Source organism: Ostrinia furnacalis, unplaced genomic scaffold (assembly GCF_004193835.3).
Source record: "Ostrinia furnacalis isolate ACB-3 unplaced genomic scaffold, ASM419383v2 OfSCF6157, whole genome shotgun sequence".
Lineage (NCBI taxonomy): Eukaryota > Metazoa > Arthropoda > Insecta > Lepidoptera > Crambidae > Ostrinia > Ostrinia furnacalis.
The window spans coordinates 147,222-170,440 of record NW_021136396.1 but is presented as its reverse complement, the minus strand read 5'-3'; the positions used below and the strand labels follow the sequence as shown (position 1 = coordinate 170,440).

The 23,219-nt window shown below is 37.9% G+C and overlaps 1 protein-coding gene across 2 annotated transcripts in view; it reads right to left on the bottom strand.

Annotated features, from left to right (window-relative positions):
• Positions 1-23,219, bottom strand: part of tutl (immunoglobulin superfamily member turtle) — a 90,755-nt gene that overhangs the window by 13,520 nt on the left and 54,016 nt on the right. For both annotated transcript variants that reach the window (XR_003656651.1, XM_028317315.1), the window contains exons 2-6: positions 16,383-16,412; positions 7,244-7,369; positions 5,179-5,321; positions 3,868-4,014; positions 442-577 (exon numbers count right to left, since the gene is read on the bottom strand). Coding sequence is in view for 1 of the 2 variants with exons in the window: in XM_028317315.1 (XP_028173116.1) it covers positions 442-577; positions 3,868-4,014; positions 5,179-5,321; positions 7,244-7,316 (499 nt within the window). In the remaining variant the exon portion in view is untranslated. The remainder of the gene's footprint in view (positions 1-441; positions 578-3,867; positions 4,015-5,178; positions 5,322-7,243; positions 7,370-16,382; positions 16,413-23,219) is intronic.

The following is a 23,219-nucleotide window of genomic DNA, read 5'->3' as shown; positions in this document are numbered from 1 at the left end:
TGTTGTTCCGTATCAAAAGAAACATTTATTTAGGACGTAATTTATCTTTGTCTTCGTTATTATTACATTCACACAACTGCTGAAGGAGATTTTGTTGGGATTGTTTAATGTTTGAAGATATACTTATTCCGAGATACGAAAATAGAGGGTGTCATGGAAATGCGATCTGTTTTTGGAAAGGGTTAGGTATAGTAGAGATGATTTGTGACAAATGTAACTAGTCTCTACCAAACAGAAGTGGATTTATATTTTTGAAACAGTTGGTTTTACGCTCTCAAACTGTCTGCTTGATTGACCACGGCTGTAGCTGAGACTTCAAGCTATTTGTACTTATCTAGGTATTAATTACATTATAGGTACTTAGTTTGTCGTGTTTGAGACCCATGCCATCACCACAGAATAAATACGGTTTTACATTACTTAGATATTTTATCTTCTTACCTAAATTAACGTATATAATCTCTTCCGGTGTGATGGAGAAGCGCGGTGGCGCGTGCACGTCGAGGTGGAACCACGTGCCGTTCTTGTGCTGGTTCGGTGACCGGTTGAGGAACACCACCTTACACTCGTACCAACCCTGGTTGTAATAAATCACTCACAGTTGTAACAATTTTCAAGAAAACAAATTACACGGTGTGTATTTTTTATACTTCAAGCAAAAGGAGTTTTTTTTTTCTACAAACAAATAATAAATATTATTGAATGATCAAACGAACTTACCAAGTGAAGTTCGATCTAAATTATCCTGTTTTCGCCGAAGAGATTTATTTTACCATGTAGTACCCCTGTACGACAACCCAATCCGCACACAATATTCAGCGTAGTAGTATTAAAAAACAAAAGAGCGGGCAACCCCACCCCTACCACGCTGTGGGCTCGGTGTCCGAGCGGTCTCATTATATTTAGAGAAGAGATGACATTGACGTTTACCTCCAGGGAAGAAGATATAGAAATCTTCGGGTTGGGAGGGACCTTAAATCTCTTCGGCGAAAACAGGATAATTTAGATCGAACTTCACTTGGTAAGTTCGTTTGATCATAAAAAATGGCTACTGGTTAACATCGCGCGTTAACTTGGAGCTAAAAATGGGTCAAAGTTACGCGTCGTGTCACAACGCTTATAATAAAAATGTACGAGCACTTGCACAAAATAGTTGTTACAACCAACCTTTTGTTGGGTCTAATTCTCGTCACTACACTGCACAACTTAAAATAATTACGTTTTTTGTCGGTAAAAACGTCCTGGTGACGTCACTTAAGCATTTTTCTTATACTGCGTGCGGTCGTTGCGCGTGCGCACAAAGGAATGAGACCGCTCGGACACCGAGCCCACAGCGTGGTAGGGGTGGGGTTGCCCGCTCTTTTGTTTTTTAATACTACTACGCTGAATATTGTGTGCGGATTGGGTTGTCGTACAGGGGTACTACATGGTAAAATAAATCTCGGAGGCGAAAGCAGGATAATCTAAAAAGTAGCCTCAAATCTTTAGACTTATTCTATGATCTGTGCCACAAAAGCTTAAAAAAGTTACAATTTAATCAAACGCAAACAAAAAAGAATCGACAAAAAAATTGTTTTTAATTTTAGTGGCCAGGTTCAAAAGTCTAAATAGTTTTAACAAACTTTTTTTTTATTTTTCGAAAAGTAAGTAGGGTAAACCACCCAATCATTGGCACTCTACCAATTTATTGGCATGCTCCAGTTTTTTAAGAAAATTAAGGTTTTTTGGAACCAAACCTTATATTTTTTAGTAGAAATTGTACAGTAATATCATTTATTACTCAACTGGCTACACACGTTTTTTATTTTTTCAAACATCGCGGCGCATCAACCATTTGTTTGACAAACCGCGACCTGTGCGAAAAAAACAATCGAAATATTCGTTTTTTACTAAGGTAAGAGCTATCATAATCTTTTAAAAAAATGCAAATCTATTTTGTTGTCCCTATACATAATCATTTTGTCTTATTATTGAATATATTAACTGCCTTTTTAAAACATTATTTTATAATTTAACCGCCAACTTTTAATTATTTGTGGTGTGCCAACATTTGGTATGCGTAAAATCTGTTTATCCATTTTATTGGCACACATGCCAATAAAAGGGTATTTAAAATAATTTTAGTTTATTAAAAATTATACCTTGTTTGTCTCAAAATTTAGTTTAAATTGCATTTAAAATATTTTTTAAGGTTTTGGATACACCAATCCAAATGTTGGCCCACTGCCAATTATATAAAATCCATTTATTGGCACGGGTGTCAAACATTGGTTAAAAAGGTGCCAATAAAAAATATTATCTTTTCAGCCACTTTCAAAGCCTTTCAAAGTCTTATTCCACTAATCCCCGTTGACAATCCCCGTCAACGGGGATTAGTGAACTTTTTGTTCATTAATTCCCGTTAACGCCAATGGAGTTTACGATGGGGATTAATGAACTAAAAAGTTAATTAATCCCCAGTACGTTAAAAATAAAATACTCACGTAAGAATCAGGTACCTTCTATTTATTACTAGATAAGAACTCACTTATTATTTTTATTATCAAATTAAATTAAATTTAAGACTGATTACAATACTTAAAAAAAATAACACTTACCTGATTAACCAAAAGCACTATGGATATTGAATCGTTAGTCCCCATTCATCATTTAAAAGAAGATGGAGACGAATACATACAAATTTGGGCCAAGATGAACAAGATAAAAATGGTGTAAATTAATAGCTTTGTAATCAGGCTTAAATTTAATTTTATTTTATTTTATTATAAAAATAATCAATAAGTGAGTTCTTATCCAATAATAAATAGAAGGTACATGATTCATACATTAGTATTTTATTTTTAACGTAGTTTTCTGAATATAGAAAAATAAAATAAACTAAAAAGTTCATTAATCCCCATTATAAGCTCCATTGGCGTTAGCGGGGATTAATGAATAAAAAGTTCACTAATCCCCGGGATTAGTGGAATAAGGCTTTGAAAGTGGTACCACGGTCTACTATACAATTCAGATTGAAACATCCTGATCATCGCTCTAAGCCCGGTCCGTTCACAATTTTAACTGACGAGGAAGAACAGCTTTTTGTTGACTGGATAAAATAAAAATCAGTAACAAAAAAGAATTTCCGAAGAGAAAAGAAGATTTGATAAAAGTGTTTATGGAAAGTTTAAAACCATATTTAAATATAAGCGTTTGAACTGATATGGTATGTTCCTATACAAATAAATGTTACTTTTCTTATAACAAGGGATTTTATTTTGTTTATTTCTATCATGAATCTCTTTAAAACCTCTACATAAGACCTAGCAGCTATTTTTCAGTCTTGCGAGAACAGTGCCAATAATAGGTAATTATCACTGCCAATAAAAGGTTTGGCTATGCCAACAACTGGTATTTTGAGGTATTTTTTTAAAAGGTACACTATATTGAATAAATGATTTAATTTATTAATGATAAGTACTTTATAATATTCTGCAAAGATTAAAAGACCAATATAAATGTTTTTTTCTTTGATAAAACATATTTTTACATGCAAATTTTACCGGTTTTGTGAAGTAGCTGCTTAAAGTGCCAATAATTGGGTGGTTTACCCTATCTAATAGAAACTGCCAGTCTGGAGTTCTGGACATTACATAATTTTAAATGTAGAAATTAATTTTTGACATAATATTATAGACATTTCCTAAGGCAATTTCTTTTGTTGAACATTTTCTCCTTAGTTTAAAATGAAATATTTTCAGTGATTTTAGATATAATTAAGCGGTTACCTAAACGTTTCCTAACCTTTTCTCCCACACCGTTGTGGCTAAACGCAAACCGCGAAAGGCAAGAAAAAAAAAAGTGTAGGTATAGTTATGGTGTACCTACCTGGTCGGATTCGCGGATATTGGTGAGGTTGAGGCTAGCTGCGCCATATGGGGAGTCGGGCGCGACTCGCGACACCCTTCCCTCGTACCCCTCCCCGCTGTGCGTTGGGTAGCTCTCGTACCAGATGTAGATCGGGATGTCCTGTCCCTACGCAAAACGTCAAGTCAGAACCGGGACTCCACTGGCGCGCCGTAACAACTACTACTTACATTACACTAACTACAGACTTACTCTCCCATGTCTGGTCAAGTAACGCTACCTCCTCACTAAGTACGACTCGCACGTGACAAACATCGAAACGTTCCTCCTATATCTTGTAACAGCAAAGCAAGACGTTACGACATAAACACGGAACAAACAACAAACAAAGATTGATTGGATGCTTACATTGGAAAGAATTTGCTGTAACAAGATTTACATTCTCTACAAGCTACTTACGTTATATTAACAACATGCAAGGAAAAAGAAAATGAACAATGAGTTTCATCAAATGAGGCTACACAAATTTTACTTATACACATTGGAGAAGATTTCCCAAAGCTTCTGTCGTACGATCTTGATTACCTCAAATGTTCTACATTGAAATAATTTGCATGCAAATTATAAAACATGAAATAAGCTACACATGCATAGATTTAGATATGTTTTTGTTTGTGCAGATATTATTAAATGTAAAAGGGTCGTAAATATGTACTGGTACATGAAGCTACGTTTGCAGAAGAGCGTGGGTGAAGCCCACAGCCACAGGAAGAGAGAAACAGACAGAACCGCCGCCAGTGCGCGAGGGAGTGCGGTGCCCCGTGTCAGCCGTGTACAAGCGGAGTGCTCCCGGAACTATCTCAGAACAAAACGAATTGGTGCACCCAAAGAAAACTTAATTATAGGTACTTATTGGAAAAATCTTATCGTATATGTAAAGTGGCAGTGTTATGTGTACATGTTCGTCTAACGGGGGTCTGCTGCTCTCTCGGACTCGCTTTGAAGGCCTTTGTCACTGTGGTGTACGTGTCGACCGGTCGTTTGGGCGAGCGCGGTTGGTACACGAGGCAATACGCAGAAGAGGCAGATACACAAAAGGCGTGCGGAGGGCGCGCGCGGGGCGAGGGCGTCGGGGCGGAGCCCCCGGCCCGCGGCGCCCGCGCTTTACCACTACCACGGACAATAAGAGGTGTCGAAGCCGACACGGCACGTCAACATATACTTTACAGTCTGCGAGGCGCGTCGCGCGGACGAGCCGACCTCTACTGAACAGAAACACACACGGTAGATGAGCAGCGTTGTATTGTAAGAGTGGAGTGTGGGCCGTCGTACCGTTTCGCCTACCTTCTTCTCCCACTGCAACACGTACGGCACCGGGATGTCTTCAGGAAAGTCCACCTGGCAGTTGAATACGACGCTTTCGCCGAGGATTGCCGTGATGTGCACAGCATCTTGGTGGTCTTGGTGGCAGGTCACTGGCACAAGAGAAAGATATTCTCAGTTTTGGAATAAGTAGCTTATATACAAAAGTAAAGTTTTGTAGTAACATCTATTTTATACTGATCCGTGCTATACTGGCTATACCTGCTACAAAATGTAGATTGAAGTCATTAATTGGATGCATTGTCTTCAATACAATTACCACGAGTATCACAACTGGAACATTTTCATTTAATTACACTCGTGGTGCAACATGATGCATTTGATACTGGCAGCGACGCCAGCCATGTGTGAAGTAGGTACAGTCCATTATTTCATGTCATGGCCACGTTGAACCACTTATTCCCAGCATATACGAACAGTTTAGTGTCAAGTTGAAATATTATGCTAAACAGAAATTCTTGTCGAGTGTTTACTCAAATAGATGTTGGAAGGCCTCAGCTATAGGTACCTACCTCTATCTTACTAAATAAAACTAACATAAGCTAGTTTAGCTGTGTTTCTATCAATATTTTCAGTTCTAACCATGTAATAAGACTATGCCATGAATTTATATTTACTACTACGAGTTTCTTAGTAAATAATTTGATTTTGCTTAATGTTACTGACGTCGAGATTTCGCCTACATAATATCATTCGTGGAAAACGTGACGCCCACCCGCAACTTCAAATTTCTGAGAAGATCCTAATTCTCATAGGAACTGCTTGGACTATAAGTAGGTACCTACTGCTGGTCTGCAGTTCAGTCATTATGGGCCTAGTTAATGGCGTTACGACGGGAATATTACCACCTTTTGTTTTCGGCAGAACTTCTTTATGGCTTGACCATTACTAACATAGGTTAAGTCCTTTATAACTAACAAATAATGAGTCATGTTACTTGAATAAATAAATTATATTATTATTATTATTATGTTTGTACGCTTTGGAGCTCACGGGTCAAAAGTGGCCCGGTCCTTTATGAGGCTTGCGTGGGGATACAGATCCAACACGTAGAGGCCGTTTTAAGCGCAAAATAATCGACACAAGTGAAAGTGGTGCACATGCTGGATCTAGTCTCTGACTATATCATGGGATGTAGCCAGAGACCAGCCCCAGCCTGTGCACAGGAGCTATTGCAGTTATTGGAGAATGGACTAGGGTTATGGATGAGGGATGGATGGACTGGTTACTGGGCTATGGATGGAGACTACGGGACACCTGCCTGGTTCATAGTCTCGGACTGAAAAAATGGCAGGCGGTGACTAGCCAGCGACTAAATGGGCCCCCCCTGGCGTCATGGGTCGTATAGACCGGACTGAGGGGCAACATTGGCGTCTGCCAGCTCAGGGGTGTAGAGAGGTGTGCTGCGCTTTCTCCGAAGTTACTCGCGGCGTTATGCCCTTTAACACTTCCACCCCTGGAGCATATAGCTCTAGCGACTCCACTCTGGCCGGCCGGTTAAGGCAAGCCAGAGGTGAAAGTCCTGCAGACCCTCTCGGATTCCACTTCGGCAAGCCGAAGACGAGGGTCTTGACCGACTCTCGGGAGCACTCGGATTAACAACTGGCCCCGTGGTGTCGCTACTCACCAACAGCTCGCCACAAAGCTGCCCTGCGGGGCTATTATTATTATTATTATTAACTTAAATTAGAACTAAAGCATTTAATTTTTCCCACCCTTGCCACGGATATCGTAAAAGCCGACTATGGCCTTATCCGTCTGGCCGGATAGTATGGAGAGTTTAGGCCAAATCCTCCATTTTGCTTCTGCTAAATTAGAGACACGTGGTCCTGTAATGGAGACTAAATAACTTGATGAGTTTGTGCTAAGATGTGTGGTTACCTTGCGTATTGTGGTTGCAGGGAAGCGCTGGACGCAGGCCGCTACCAATCGATCAACATGGAAAGCATTGGGGGAGGCCTATGTTCAGCACTGGACGTCCTACGGCTGAAATGATGATGTGATGTGTGGTTACCTGGCAGGTTAACTAGCAGCAGGAGGAGCAAGCCGGCGGCGATGTGCGGCGGTGCCACGGCGCGCCAGCCCATGCCTGCGCTCCCATGTCACGGCCGCGCACGGCGACTCATCGTTGATGCATCACCTGCCGGCAAAGGGTACTTATAACATTTTTGATTCTAATATCTAAACAGTTTCTTGTAAAAGATGTAATGGTGTATCGACTATCGCTACTGCACTGTGCAGAGTCGGTATGTAGTAAGCTTCAGATCTTTTATATTATTCAGGATATTCGTCATACAGGTATCACCAATAGTAACTTTGCCCTAATAATCACAGACCCCTTTCTATGTTTGAGCGAGTTCAAAATAATGTAGGTGTGAGAATTTATGTGAGAAGAATATTCAGAGTAACTAAAATGTTGAAATCAACCACGTCCGAACGAACACTATTGGGAGATTCGTTATCTAGACTTTCTGATTGCACAATGCACATAATATTTTGTTGGATGCATACAGTACGTGTATGAGTAATACCTACTGAAAATTCTTGATCGTCACTTTTCAGTAAATATAAATCGTGTAAATGTCAGACTTGCATTTTTTGTTGAAAGTCTGATGCATCAATCATGTATCGTGAGTTTTGCAAATCACTGAAACAAAGCTTCGTAAGGGTAAGTTACTAGATACGGCTGGTGTGGTATCTGTTGTAGGGTGGGTGGCCTTTGGATCAAGATTTGTCCTTGGTCTATTTTCATTTACCGAGCAAGTAATTGCACTGCATCACGACATATAATCGACCTACCCACACCACGGCTGCCTGTATATTCAGACTCGTCAAGCCTTCACCGAGTAGGTACGTAATCAGCTTATCGATTTATACCTGCTTAATGCTTATGAAAGCAACCTCGACGTTGTGTTATTATTGTGATGGTATGCAAAAGCTTATAATCGGCAATAGTTTAGAACTTTAGTCGTTAATAAATAAGTAGAACTGAAGTTGCGCTCAGAGGTAAGTAATAATAAATAGTAAGATTTTAGAAAGTCTATTTTCCAGGTCAATCGTATTAAAATAGAAATAACTTTTCCTTTACTTCCCGTGGAGTAATTTCCAAGTAACATTGCTACACAATTTTTCAAGCTATCCAAGTGCCCTACTGCGTAAAAGTAAATTGTATTTTCAAAACATTAACCACATGATGCAAAATGATAAATGTGTTTTGGTAGATTTACTTTCGTACACTTAGGTTTGTCGCTATACAACTTGAAATGTCAGGGAGCCATTAAAATATCCTTAGATGTTAGAAGAGGGGTCACGATGGGAGTTTCCCGGTTTGTTGACGGCTGCTCGCGAATTTTCCTTGATATGGTTGGACTAACACCTGTCCGTTCCGGTTTGTCAGTGTGTACTTTCCAGCCAGACCCGTATTTAAACTTTCATATGCTTTGTAGAATTTGTGGGCTAAATGTAAATAACTTGACCATGAAGAAGGGGTGGGTGTCTATTGGCGAAAAGTAGTACTCTTATAGACTTTATAAGTTATTTTTCTGCATATTTACAATTTAACCAACTTGGTTATATGTATAGCGAAACCATATTAATATAAATACGAAAGTAAATCTGCCTGTTATCTTTTTTTTAGGCATAAAACTGATTTAGATGAGAATTAACAATTGAAACCCAGGAAGAAATATAGGATAGTTTTTATTCCGGTTTTTGAAACGGGAAATCGCGCGTGATTGTCTTTTTGTGATAATCAAAAAACTTACTCTATTTCGCAAAATACACACAATTTCCTTAGAGTTTTGGTACACTTTGGACTTCCCTGACAATTTCAATACTCAAATATTTATTGATAAACCTGAGTGATAAACATAATGTTACCTATATAACACGTAGAGACATTAATCTAGTCTTAAACAAGTGATTGTACTCGTAGTATATTCGATAAAATATGTTCCTACAGGATCATAAAATTTTACAATTATGTTCTGCAATAACGGAAAAAAATAAAACCCTTTAGTTAAAATATAGATTGTTAGGTACTTAAAAACCAAGATTAAAACATTCATCACACTATCAGATCATTTAAAATAGTCCATAAATATTAAACTTAACTTGTCATACGAGTATATGCAGTTTCAAAGCATCTTATCACTTCATCAAGTCAACTACGAGTAGTTTGAAAGTTATCGTAAACTTAATAGAGATCGAGAGTGGGAGAGAGTTGCATCTACTACAAATTTTGATAAATTAATTAGCTGTAATAACATACGTACACAAGTGACTTTGCATATTAACTTTTTCCATCATACATTTTGTTTAACTTTGAGAGAAATTTGGAACCACATTGCCCTTTCTCAAATTATGGCAATGCCGCATACACCGCGCAAACCCCTATATGGCTTCGTTTCACACTTCACTTCACTGAGGCAGACTTTCTTTTATTTGTTACGTTTCATGGAATGAATGTTCTAAAAGTCTTTTTAATATTAGAGCACTGAGGATTTTATTTGGTGAGAATTATTCGAGAACCGTGTTTGTACGTATACGCAAAAGTTACATCTACAAAGAATTAACTAACGTCGTTTAATATCAAATAGGTTATCATCACATGAAAAATAATATCTTATTTATACTAAATCCACTTGAACCCAGGGCGGTTCAGAGGTCTCTCTACTATCTAATCTAACACTGACAACGTTAAAATTTTCAACGTTAAAAAATCTAGAACATCACCAAGAGGTTATCTCAAATGTAAATTATTGCATTTGTAAATCAAGTAGGTACTATAAGGGAAGTTCTTTTAGTTAAAATAGACACGCGATTAAATTTTTCCTACCCTATGAAATGAGGTTTTAAGAATTAAGAACATCACGGCGCGTGTTGGAGTTAAAACGTGTTTTTAAGTTCACGTAAGCTCCGTCTAGCTAATTCTGGGAGCGCGTGCCCCACAGCACGTGGTCGTGCAAGGGTTAGGCCGGGCTGGAGTCGGGAGGGCAGGTGCTGGCCTGGGCAGCGGTCAGCGGATGCTGCGGCGGTATCGATCGTACCTTGTCGTCGCGCCGTGTGAACGCGTGGGGGGGCTCGGAGGCGGCGCGGGCGGCCTGGCTGCGGGGCTAGAGGTGCGTGCTCGTAGGGCGCGGGCGGGCTCCGTCATCTGTGGGCGGCGGTCATGGGCTCGCGGGCCGGGCGTGCGAGGCGTCGCGCGGCGGGCCGGGTACTGGCGCCCGACCCGGCTATCGATCGCTGCGCGCGCCGGCCTCCGCCCTTGCTCATGAATGGTCCCCGGTGCGGAGCTCACGTGCTCGCTGGCCCTGCTCGTTGTGACCTCCTCTGACTATCATCCTTGCACGTCGATACTCAACGTAATCTAAGTTAAAATTTCATAACGACCGTCTGTCTTCCCCTCGGCACCCTGCGCTGTTATTATTAGCGCAGTGCCATGGCGTACCCGATACTGCATTGACACATGCATCTGTATTAGCAGTTAGCACCATTCAAATGAAACTTCAATCCAGTCCTGTTATCTCATAAAAGCTTATGCATTCAAAATATTCTGATATTTAATTAGAAAATCTGTCGGTGAGAAGGAAAAACCAAATGTGGCGAACTACGGTGTATGTTTCGTCCGACAAAATGATCGGGCTCCGTGTAAAATGAGAAATAAAAAAATATTACACAACTGAGTTTTTTATTTGCCAAACTAAAATACAGTTTTAAAATAATGGGGTTATAGTCGTAGTATCGTAGCTCTTTCGTAGCCCGTAGCCAGCTACGCGGTCGTTGCTACCACTCGACTACGAGTCTACGACAAACTGCCTACGAATACTGGCTAAAATTAAATCTTATTTTGATACTATTTGTATACGTTACGTGAAAAGTAGTATAAGGTAAATTTCTTATAATGTTGATATCGTTCCTTACAATAGATAGAACATTTCGAGACGTTCATTGTTAGCCTTTCCTTACACCCGCCATAAGAGCTTGTTCTATTTAACGAGGAGATAATAAGAATATACGTGTTAATGCGTCAATAGCTATAAATAGACGTGCATTAATGGAAAATGTTGACATTTTATGTGGCATATATGAGTATGACGTCACTGGAAAATGAAGGTGGGGTGAAGTGGCTCCGGGATTATGTTTAATTTTGTAAGAGCCATACGCTTTTTGTTTTGTTTGCGTGAGTATTCAAAAATCATTTCATATGTATTATGAAGGAATTTTCAACTTCACTTGAGTTTCATGAACATATTTTCCTCGTTGCATTTCATAATATACTGTGTTAAAACTTTCATATAAAAATGCCAGCCCGAATGAAACTAGGTGATGCTTTCTAAGCGCCTAGGCTTGTATGTTTGTGTTGTCAGTAAAAAAGTCTAGGTACACCTCATAAATTCCGCGTCGAATATATTTGTTAACAACTTAATCCAATTTTGCTCGGGAATCTTGTTAGTTACATAAAAGGAAAATAATAAATTGTTTTACGAAAGTTTGCTTGCAGACAGTACTGTAATGTATTAATATTTGTTTGTGAGACGAGTTGGCGGATATTCGCCAAGTTTCTCCATTCGTAGAACACATGTGCATCAGGCGCGCCGACTGTTCTGCGCTCACTCAGGCTATGACGTTTGATACTTTGTTGCCTTAGTTTAGCCGAGTTTAAACTTCAATAAAAATGGAAGAGAATATTTATGTTGCATGATGCTCTTTCAATAGAAGATAAGTTGTGAAAGTATTATTCTTTAGAAAAGGTAATTAGCGTGGCTGTTGGACGAATTTCATCGCGTGAGATTCGAATTATGTATCTTCGAAAAAAAGATGAATTCCTTCCTTTTTTCTCTAACACGAGATACCAGCATTTCTGTAAAATACCAATATTCATACAAATAAAGCTTTGAATATGTCCAAAAGTGCGGATTGGCTGCTTTTGGGATGTGTTTTGCGCATTGACCAGACCGCAATGGGCCCGTAGAGTCGTCGAGATTCAGCGGACCAGGGGTTTGGTGACCCTATTACCTAGTGATTCGGCCTCGTTATAGTGGACCCGCTTTATTCTGACTATACTTAAGCTTAAGTCGTAGGTGGACAAAGGTAAACGTCCTTAATGTAAATTAGGTTGATGTTTTTTTGGGATTTTCAAGTGTTTTTTAGGTACTGGAGTTCGTTCAATATTATGTACTTTCATCGCATATAAGTTAAGTTAAATCATCGTGAAACTGAACTCATATCCAGTAATAACTGAATCCGACCTCTATAAAGCCTATAAAGCCTCCAAAGATAAATAAATATGTTTGTACTATTTTGAAGGAGTTTATTTATTTATTTATTTATTTATTTAATGAGCAACATAATAATAATAATAACATAATAAGTTAATTTCAATCTTCAAAAAAATGAAGTAAAGTGCGTTCCGCGACGGAAAAGCAGGCTTGCTAAGCAATTTTCGTGGAAACACACTAAAGTACTTTTAAGCAAACGTCTGAATATCCACCACATTTGAAGTGTTTGCTATCTTTGAAACGTTGCCGTGAGGCGATGGGGGAAATAACTTGCCGCCGCCTACCTCGTGACCGGAATGAGCGCACGAAGGACTGGCGAGACACCCTCGAAACGAAACGACCTCCTTAGAAAAACGATATTTAGACACTAATATTCCACGTGAATTATAGTTCTTACTCTTTTACGCGACGTATAGTAACTTACATTAATATTTCTACCGTTATGTGATAATGTTATATTCTAAAACGACAAAAACTTTTAAACGCGTTTAGAACTAGGTGCCACGATGACGATGATGCTCTAAATATGCGCGACTAAATAGAATAGCTACTGCTACTTAGTCAAAAACTTAGTTTTTGCAATACCTGCTTATACCTACTACTCCAAGTTTAATAACAGATACACGCGACCATAATTTACTAACGATTCCCATTGTGCGCAATGAAGTAGCTGCCACGTGAAAATAAAGTGTATAATATTAAGTACAGAGCATAAAGCCACGAGTGCAGAATGCAGCTAAATAATGCACCAGGCGAGCGCCGGAGCGAGGCGGGCGCTTCCTAAATGTATCATAGCGCCCGTAGTACAAGGGACCCCACTTTAATATTTGTGCTGCACCTCCGTGCTCGTCCCAGGATCGATTTAAGTTCTACTTTTCAGCTCGTTAATGGGAAATGCAATATTCAATTGCTGAAAATGCAGGCTCTCTGAAGTATTGTATTGTTGGTAGGTACTAGTATTTATACAGACATAATGCACAGCTTTCAGAGGTAAGATGGTTACATTGTCTTTGAAAGTTCAGCCTTTTAGGCAATAAAATAGTTTAAGATGTTTGTCCAGGTAATTCGTGATGTAGAGGGGTGTTAGGGATCTAAACCTTTGACGAATGATTAAGCATACTCCTTAAGATGATAGATAGATGATCCGGTCTTTGTATGCAAAATCTTTGTAAAAAGCTTTTTTTAGGTAACCAGTAGGTACTTTCTATAAGCATTAAAAATGTATGACACAGAGCTTTACAATTAGTAGGTAGGTAGGTAGTGTAGGTACGTTACTAAATAATAAAACAGAATTCTGATCTCCTCCTAGAGTACAATTTTAATCCAGAATTTATCGTGTAAAGCTCACATCCCTTTGTTCTAATTACACAATGGCGATAAATAAAGCGCGTAACGAGATTATACTTGTGACTGAGTCTGTATGCAGCGCTTGGCCCGCGGCGGCCGGCGATCGCCCGGCTTCGGAATAATCACATTTCGTCCTATCGGATGTTGATTGCTCGGCAAACTGCGCTAACCACCCAATACATCCGTAATTAACAGCTTTTGTCTAATTCGGAGCATTCGAATTTCGATTGTTATGATAGTAGTCATCATTTTATTTGCTTGCACTGTTTTCAGGGCTATCACGGTTCGGGCGTTTTCCTTGTTTCAACAAATCTCTTTTTCGGTAGTACTCCACCTCTGGGATTTTTTACCGATCCCCAAACTCGTCTCCAAGTTTTCCTTCTTTTAGTGTAGTTTATATCACCGTATATGTAGATTTAGATTTGTAAATAATGTAGTAGATCTATACCTAAGTCCATCTCTCTAATTCCATTCACCCATTCTGAGTTAACTCGATATTTGACGCTTCTCTTTGTCATTTATTACTGTCACTTTTGTCGAGAGAAATGAGAAATGAGAATGGAAAGTAAACCCCGGCAGTTGATATTAAGGGCAAAACCTATTTTAATAGTAGTGAATGTATATGTCACGTAGCTGTCTGCCATAAGTTTAATGAAAAAAATACTGGCGTTCACTGGCGAAACCAATCTTTTAAGTTTCGATTCTGCTAGAGTTATTCGTAAATTGTACGGCTAAGAAACCAGACATTTGAATAAGATTTAAAGTCTAGCTCAGAGGTTCGAGCCGAGAACTTATTCAATGCGGATCTTATTACTCTTTTGTTGCGACATGCAAGTTTAAAACGGGGAATTCGAAAGAACGATCGGTAAAGTTCCGAGTGATGTCGGCAAAGCGGATTATTTACTCGGCTTCGTCGCTGTGTGGCTTTCAGGAACGCCGGTGCATCGATAACTCGATTATTTTGGCTCGACGGCGCTGAGAGGACGACCCTATGCGGTTTGTGGTCGCAGCGCAGCTCTGGACGTGATTAATCGCTTGTTTATGGCGCAAAATCAGTGCGCGACGTCGATTGATTGGATGACGATTTGATTTCTGTATCGCGTTAAGTACTTTTCCCCTGAGGGTTTGTAAGTCTGAAATTTATAGCACAATACAATACTCGTACCATTAAATTGAAACTCGTACTTTTGTGCAATATGAAACTATAAAAGGCTGTAAAATGCGGACGAAATATTCAACAACAGTTTAAAACAGACAATAGGCTAGTTTCCTAAAAAAAATTTTTTAGTCCGTCATGTTTAATATCAAAAAATATTGGACACATATATTTTTATTTGTCAATCTAACAAATAATTACATAGTTATGGTGCGTTGAAGTTCCGCACGACGTCACAACGTGCGGCACTTTTATGCAAGCATTGACGTCACGGGCCTCTTTTTATGAACTTTGGCGCGCTTTATCTCTTTAAATTTTCATTAGTTTGAAAAAGTAAAAATTACGTGTAGAGTATTTTTTGATAAGTTAACTGACGGACTAATTAAAACTCTTGCTTTTTGACCCAGGAAACATCCCTATTGCTGTAAAGTTAATTAATGTATATTCTTTACCTTATTGAGTTTTTCATTAATGTTGTTAATTGTTGTAAAACACAAAGAATGTAGGGTAGGTAGCCCTTCGAAATTCCAGTTTTTTTTCAAGGCGAATGTGGTTTAATTTACAGAAGAATGTCGGATATTCGACTGAGGTCTAATTTAGAATTCAATAAAGGAGGGATTTGCAACGTCGAATGAGAGCGGGACCCGCCAATAGAAGGGCGTCTTTTGAATAGCCACTGTCTAACACGATTTAAATTTTTAGCGGCCCGAGTATGCGTAGGACTACTTGTTCGTTCACCCTTGAACCTAATATTTATTTATGAACTGTCCTTCCATACGTGTAAACAAACAATACTCCCCGTTTAATATTTCACTAATGCGGTAGCCTAGCGAAGCTAGGCAGGAAAAATAGAGTGGGATTTCTTAAAAGGAAATCTCTGTAGCGTTCGATCAGGCAGTTAGCTTTTTATGGAAAAACACTATCTCACCAATTACCCTCCGTTAGTGGAGACGTAGGGCGCGTAATTTGTAAACGCCACTCATTTCATTACACAAAGATAAGGGTCTTGTGAATATTTGCGCTCAATTTGGCACATTTATGTTGCCCTATACAGAATCCCGACACAGAAGCTTTGGGAGTGCTTGTTATAAATCAGCGATACCTTATTTTGTTTTTGTTTGGTATGCTATCATAGAAGGTTTACGTAGTGAACGGCGCTTTCTAGGTTAATTGGGTCTATAGTAGTTGAAGTATTAAATAAAATTTAAAAGAATCTGGAGCTCGACAAACAAATAACTTGGATTAAAATTTTCGAGTGCAATTTCAAGTTTCAAGTACGTCTGTGTCACCCGTAGCTATAATTAACTGGAAGGCAGCGAGCCAAGCGGCGGAGCGGTTTCGACGAGGGAAAAGTCAAGTAGATATCTCACCAGCAGCTGCATTCGACCGCCGGCACGGGCCTGGAACAAGACAATGATATTTTACATTTGTCACACAAGTGCGACTTTGCGGAGCGCGACTTCATGGGTATTTTGACTTTACGCTACATTCGTTTTAAGGATTTCACGCATATCTTCCAGTCTAAGGTTAAACATTTTTATGAATGTACTTGATTTAGAAGATTATGCTTATTAAGAATAGAGTTAAATATGGGTCTGTCTGTAAACATATCAATCCATTTGTGAAAAGTACTTTTTGTAAGTATGTCTTATTTACAATTTTATGCTACAATGGCCGATCATCTATGTATGTGTTTAACTTTCCCCCGGGACAAACTTGACCTTCATTGGTTGGGTTTTTGTGGCGGTCAAGCTGTAGATCCTGGCTACACAGGAGTTGCAGTGGTGGGAACGAGAGGTGGGAATAGTCTCATCTATGTATGTGACTACATTATTGATTGAACCGTTAAAATACATCTTAATTTAGTCATTAATATCGCACGTTTCGCGAGTTAAATAATAAATGATGCGTCGATCCCTGCTCATTTAATATTGGTTCTAGCTAAAGCTTAATTGTTCAACTAATACAAACACTATAGTTAATGTATAACTTCATTTGTTAACGAATCAAGTGATATACTCGTACCGACATGTGATAAATGAAACGAGATGCAGAAACAGTGAATATTGTTCGTTTTATTCACTAAAAGCTATTCTAAGGTTTAATGTTTTTGTTAGTTGGAATATTCGTCTTGAACGTTCTAACTAATAGCCTTATGAGCCAGCTACGATAGTTCTTGAGAACCTTATCTCAACGCGAAACTAAGTGATGCAATTAAACGCAGCTAGTGCAGTAGAAGGGGACCGTTAAAGTACCATTAATTACTCCCTATTTCCGATAGGAAACCGTTAATCGATCGGACTTACTGTCGCAAAGCCAGTTTAGATCCTGGATCGTGGTAAAAGAAACGGCAGCGAGCTACTTGCGTTCTCTTTCACTTTTTGCTTAGGTAGAATGGGTATCTAGATCTAGATGATAAATAAAATAAACATTCACAAGACGATAGTATATGAGTCTAATATGAGACAGTACATAGACTAAGATTTTTATGGATAGCGATCTTCATAATTTTGTACCTAACCCGTTGAGGCTGTATTTAAATGTTACTTATTTTAAATGTTGTGAATACATCAGTCATTTAAAACGAAAATTCATCACTATTTTGTCCACGTCAGTAACCTCTAACTTATATCATCTTGGGTAGTTTAGAATTCCTAGACAAAAAGACAAATGTGTAGATAATTTGTACTATGAATGTCGGGAATGCGATTAAACGCGGCGCGCGTCAAATCGCGAAGCACGCGGCGCGGCCGCTGCGTGCCGTCGCCCTACCGCCGCACTATGGAGCGAAATTGAGATTTATGGACATAGCGATTTTTTTCACAATTTCTATTTGAAAAAAATACCTATCGATAGGTTACGTTATTCTGATGAATAAATGCTGCACAAGTTTTTCTCTAAAACCAATAGTTTGACTGGAAAAAAATATTTTCCATTTTCGTTGTATGGAATGAAACATAAAGTGGTCGATTTCGACTAAGCCTTGACAGATCTTGCTTTGAAACTACTTGAGCCTTGTTCTATGGCTTGTTGACTGTAATCCTACGCTATCAGCGCGCATCCAAAGTTGCCCGTTCACAAGTTATGAGGTTCTGAAAAATTAAAAAAAAGTAAGTAAAAGTGACTTTTTTTTGGAATATCTTTAAAGATTTAACAAAAATATAAAGATTTTATACGTTAATAATGTAAATTAACCTTAAATTACTGCTAAAAACACATTTTAATAAACTTAAAAGGAATTAAATCAGCGATTTTTTTTTCACAATTTCTGTTTAAAAAAAATACCTGTCGATAGGGTATGTTATTCTGATGAATAAATATTATGAACGTTTTTCTCTAAAACCAATAGTTTGGCTGGAAAAAAATATTTTCCATTTTCGTTGTATGGAATGAAACATAAAGTGGTCGATTTCGACTAAGCCTTAACAGATTTTGCTTTGAAACTACTTGAGCCTTGTTCTATGGCTTGTTGACTATAATCCTGCAAAAACAGCGCGCGCCCAAAGTTGCCCGTTCAGAAGTTATGAGGTTCCAAAAAATGAAAATTAAAGTAAGTAAAAGTATCTTTTTTTGGGTATAAATCTTTAAAGATTCAACTAAAACATGAAAATTATATACTTTAGTAATGTAATTAACCTTTCTCTTGTCGTCTTATCTAAAGAAAAGTCAATTTTACTTACTTTACTTTTCATTTTTCGGAACCTCATAACTTCTGAACGGGCAACTTTGTGCGCGCGCTGTTAGTCTAGGATTATAGTCAACAAGCCATAGAACAAGGCTCAAGTAGTTTCAAAGCAAAATCTGTCAAGGCTTAGTCGAAATCGACCACTTTATGTTTCATTCCATACAACGAAAATGGAAAATATTTTTTTCCAGCCAAACTATTGGTTTTAGAGAAAAACGTTCATAATATTTATTCATCAGAATAACATACCCTATCGACAGGTATTTTTTTTAAACAGAAATTGTGAAAAAAAAATCGCTGATTTAATTCCTTTTAAGTTTATTAAAATGTGTTTTTAGCAGTAATTTAAGGTTAATTTACATTATTAACGTATAAAATCTTTATATTTTTGTTAAATCTTTAAAGATATTCCAAAAAAAAGTCACTTTTACTTACTTTTTTTTAATTTTTCAGAACCTCATAACTTGTGAACGGGCAACTTTGGATGCGCGCTGATAGCGTAGGATTACAGTCAACAAGCCATAGAACAAGGCTTAAGTAGTTTCAAAGCAAGATCTGTCAAGGCTTAGTCGAAATCGACCACTTTATGTTTCATTCCATACAACGAAAATGGAAAATATTTTTTTCCAGTCAAACTATTGGTTTTAGAGAAAAACTTGTGAAGCATTTATTCATCAGAATAACGTAACCTATCGATAGGTATTTTTTTCAAATAGAAATTGTGAAAAAAATCGCTATGTCCATAAATCTCAATTTCGCTCCATAGTGCGCCGGTCACGTGATTGAGTTGCTTAGACTTTTTATTGGACTATCGAAGCAGGGGACAGGTTAACAAAAACTGTAACGGTCAACTATTTTTTAATTACAGGTGCGTATTTCTGGCAGGTGGATATGTGAGGTGAAATACAAAGAAGAAAAAAATTCTGAAAGAAGCCTTCGACTGTGGTATATGTAGATAGACTATTCGAAATGAGTCAAATTGTTCGTAAAATAAATCTGAATCCGTACTTCGGTCGGAGTCAATTGAGCCATGTAGACCCCAGAGCTGAGGTGGCTCATAAAGTCTGAGATTAGGGTTGCGATTTCAATTGTTTCAAATCACATGATAGAAGATTAAACAACAGGTAGTTTGTGGCCGCTGTACTAAAAAAAACAGGGATTAAAAATTGACAAGTCTAGCTGAGTGGTCAACTCTAGATAACTAGACTCTAATAAATAATAATAATAATAATAATAATAAATACTCTTTATTGTACACCACATAAAAAGAAATAGAAAGAAAAGGAACACATAAGGTACAATTAGGCGGTCTTATCAATGTATAATGCTAGAAGTCTACGAAAATTGGCTTTTCGTCTAATCCTGATAATTATGTCTCTTTGAAACCACTGAGGTGATCTGATATGTGAAAGCATGTTTTCAGTGATCCAACTCTTTTCACTGTTCATCTTTGAAAAAAGCTGTTTACAAATACGAGTGTATCAGGCTGTATACGGCCCCTAAATAAACCTATTGGTCATTCATTCTCTGGCTGAAAGGGCACAAACATGCAACGTAATCAAGTCGGCTCGTTTTAATCATCGAGGGGTGTACCGATACGCCCGCGGCCATCATACATGCGCCATACATACTCGTACATTCCACCCGAATTTTCACTAGTTCTAAACACTCAGTAGATAAAGTTTAAATTCGCTTAAATTTTGGACAGCCCCGGGCTAGCTCGCTGCTACACAAACCCATCTACACGTTACGCGAGAGTGGAACATATTAATCCTACACATTGGATCAAAAATAACTGATGAGTATCTACATTCGTAATAGCCGTTTTGCATATTGCTAAATTTATCATGGAACACGCGCTGATGAATGATATTGTCTCCAAAATTGTTCAGGAATGTAAATAATACTTCATTACAGGAGGAGGGGGTGTTATGGCAATAATAAGTACCATCTCAATGAAATATAATATACGAGAAGTTAATATAATTTCAAATAAAATGTTGACGGGTTAGGATGGAAAAATATTGTAATGGGAAATTCTAGCGTTTCAAACATAAATATGAATCAATTGTGACTATGGGTGAAACATCAGAGTCTGTAGTTTTGGACCTGAAATCTGATGAAGCGATTCAAATCTGTCGAAATTTGTCTAGTCGCCTCTTACCTAGTTCGACTTCGAAGTCGTTTCTTCTCAAACGCCCCATTATTCTTACCACAGTAAATTATGTAAATAATCCACGAACTAAAGGACAATTTCATGCTTATTAAAAGCTCACATTTAATTAATTATGACGGAGCTGTTTTAGAAACTTGCGAAAGTGAGTTAGGATATGTTATTAAAAGCTTTTCGAGGCAAATGGCTCTCGGGGGAGGCCGCGGGCACGGAACCGTCTCTGGTTTGGTTCACCTAACCTATTTATCGTAGTACCTACATAGTGGATCTACTACATTAATGTGTGTACACAGAGAAAGCCTTGTAACATAAATAGTTAAAAATTTGACAAAAAAAAATAGCGCTCTATTTTCTGTTTCGAAGTGGAACAAAAATGAGATAAGTAAGTAAAAAAAAATAGGCTATCAGGACCAACATGAAATCAATTGTTTTTTATTTTAGGCAAGAAAAGATGAGGATGATTAACTTGCAAGTAGGTGAGGGGCATTAGTTTTATCTCCAGGTAAGTACCTACTCAAAATGAACTAGCTAAACTAATAATTATAAAACACCATTTGTCAGGTAGGTAACTCGTTAAAATTCCATACCTCGGTCTTTATAAAGATGTCGGCTTTGATTACAAAAAAATACATAATACAATTGTGATACATTCAGCTTTTGCATGGCAAGAAGTAGTTTATTACCCAATTGAATTAATTAACCAATTTTATTATTTTGTTCATGTTGCCAACAGCACGGCGAGAGTGCCTTTGACCCGACCTGACCTGAGAGTTGAGACCCTTTTAATGAATCTGTCCATTCGTTTTGCCCAACAACGATGTATTTAACTAACTGCACAAACAAAGTAAGTATAAAATAATAATTTCCAGCACGTTTTTTGTTAATTCTCCTTGGGTATACATTTTTACCTCGCCGTGAACGTGCTAAGTACCACAAAAAGAAAATAAATCAAGTCAGATACTGCTCGGTATAAATAAATGTAATTTACGGCTACGCTTTCGCATTTCGAGAATGAAATGACGTTAGAGAACTGGGGAGAAATGAACAGCCCTATTTAAAAATCCTACTTTGTATATTCTTCGGCACTGATTACCTGCCTTACGAATAACGGCAGAGCTTTTGCGTAACAATTCGTGGCCATTTTGATATTCGTAACGAATTTTACTCAAATAATCTATACTTCTATACTAATATTATAAAGCTGAAGAGTTTGTTTGTTTGTTTACTTGAACGCGCTAATCTCAGGAACTACTGGTCCGATTTGAAACATTCTTTCAGTGTTAGATTTATCGAGGAAGGCTATAGGCTATATAAGTATAGTTGCAGAGCAAAAATGAAAAATGTTGCGAAAACGGGTTTTCACGCGAACGAAGTCGCGGGCACAGCTAGTAATAGATATAAGATAGGTACCTCCATTTCCTAACTAAAGTAAACTTTAGGACTAACATTACAGCTGATGCGCTACTTATAATATTCGCGGTGCGCATGCTAAAAGTCTCTTGCCGAAACTTACAACTTGATAAGTTAAATCGTTTAGAAGTTGTAGACCGTGGCTTAAATCGACACAAAAGCGCATCGCTCGGCTCAATAGGTTCTGTTATACGCTCTTAAAACTTTCAGACAGTTACATTAGGGGTTAACAACTTTGACTACCACTATGTGCCTATTAAACTGCGAGACGGTCCGGAAAAATAGTTAAGTTGTCTGGTAGATAGCTCGTAACTAGAGATGTGCTGTTTCCAGAAACGTTCGCCATGTCGGCAATATTCCCGGCAGTGGATCCCAACATTACCACTCAATGGGAATATTCCGGACCTGTGCCTCTACCATGAGTTGCCATCGAAAACTTGTATTCGTATACTACAGTCGATAGAGTTTAAACGTGGATCGATGAAGTTTGCATTAAAATCATACCATGAGTTCAATTACCGTATACTTTATAGATGACCCACGCTGAACTGTCCCACCAAACTCAATGACAGGGGGGCGCTACCATCGTTCAACTATACAGTGTGAGTCACGTTAAAGTGTACATATGAAAATATATGAAACTAGACCTATTTTTATCGACAAAAAAGAGGTCAAAAAATTTTTGAGATTTTTTTTAAATTTTTTATTGAATATTATTTCTTCCAATTACTTATTGTAAAGAAAACGTAATAACTTTTAAACTAAGCGGTATATCCTGGTAAAATAAAAACAGTAATAATGCTAAATAACAGGCGATACTAAAAAAATACATAAAATACACAAAAAAGGCCAACAAATAATAAAAAATGATACTTTTTGAAAAAATTCTGCTTTTAAATTCGTGTTTTTTTGATTATTTGATAAATTTCTCCAAAAAAT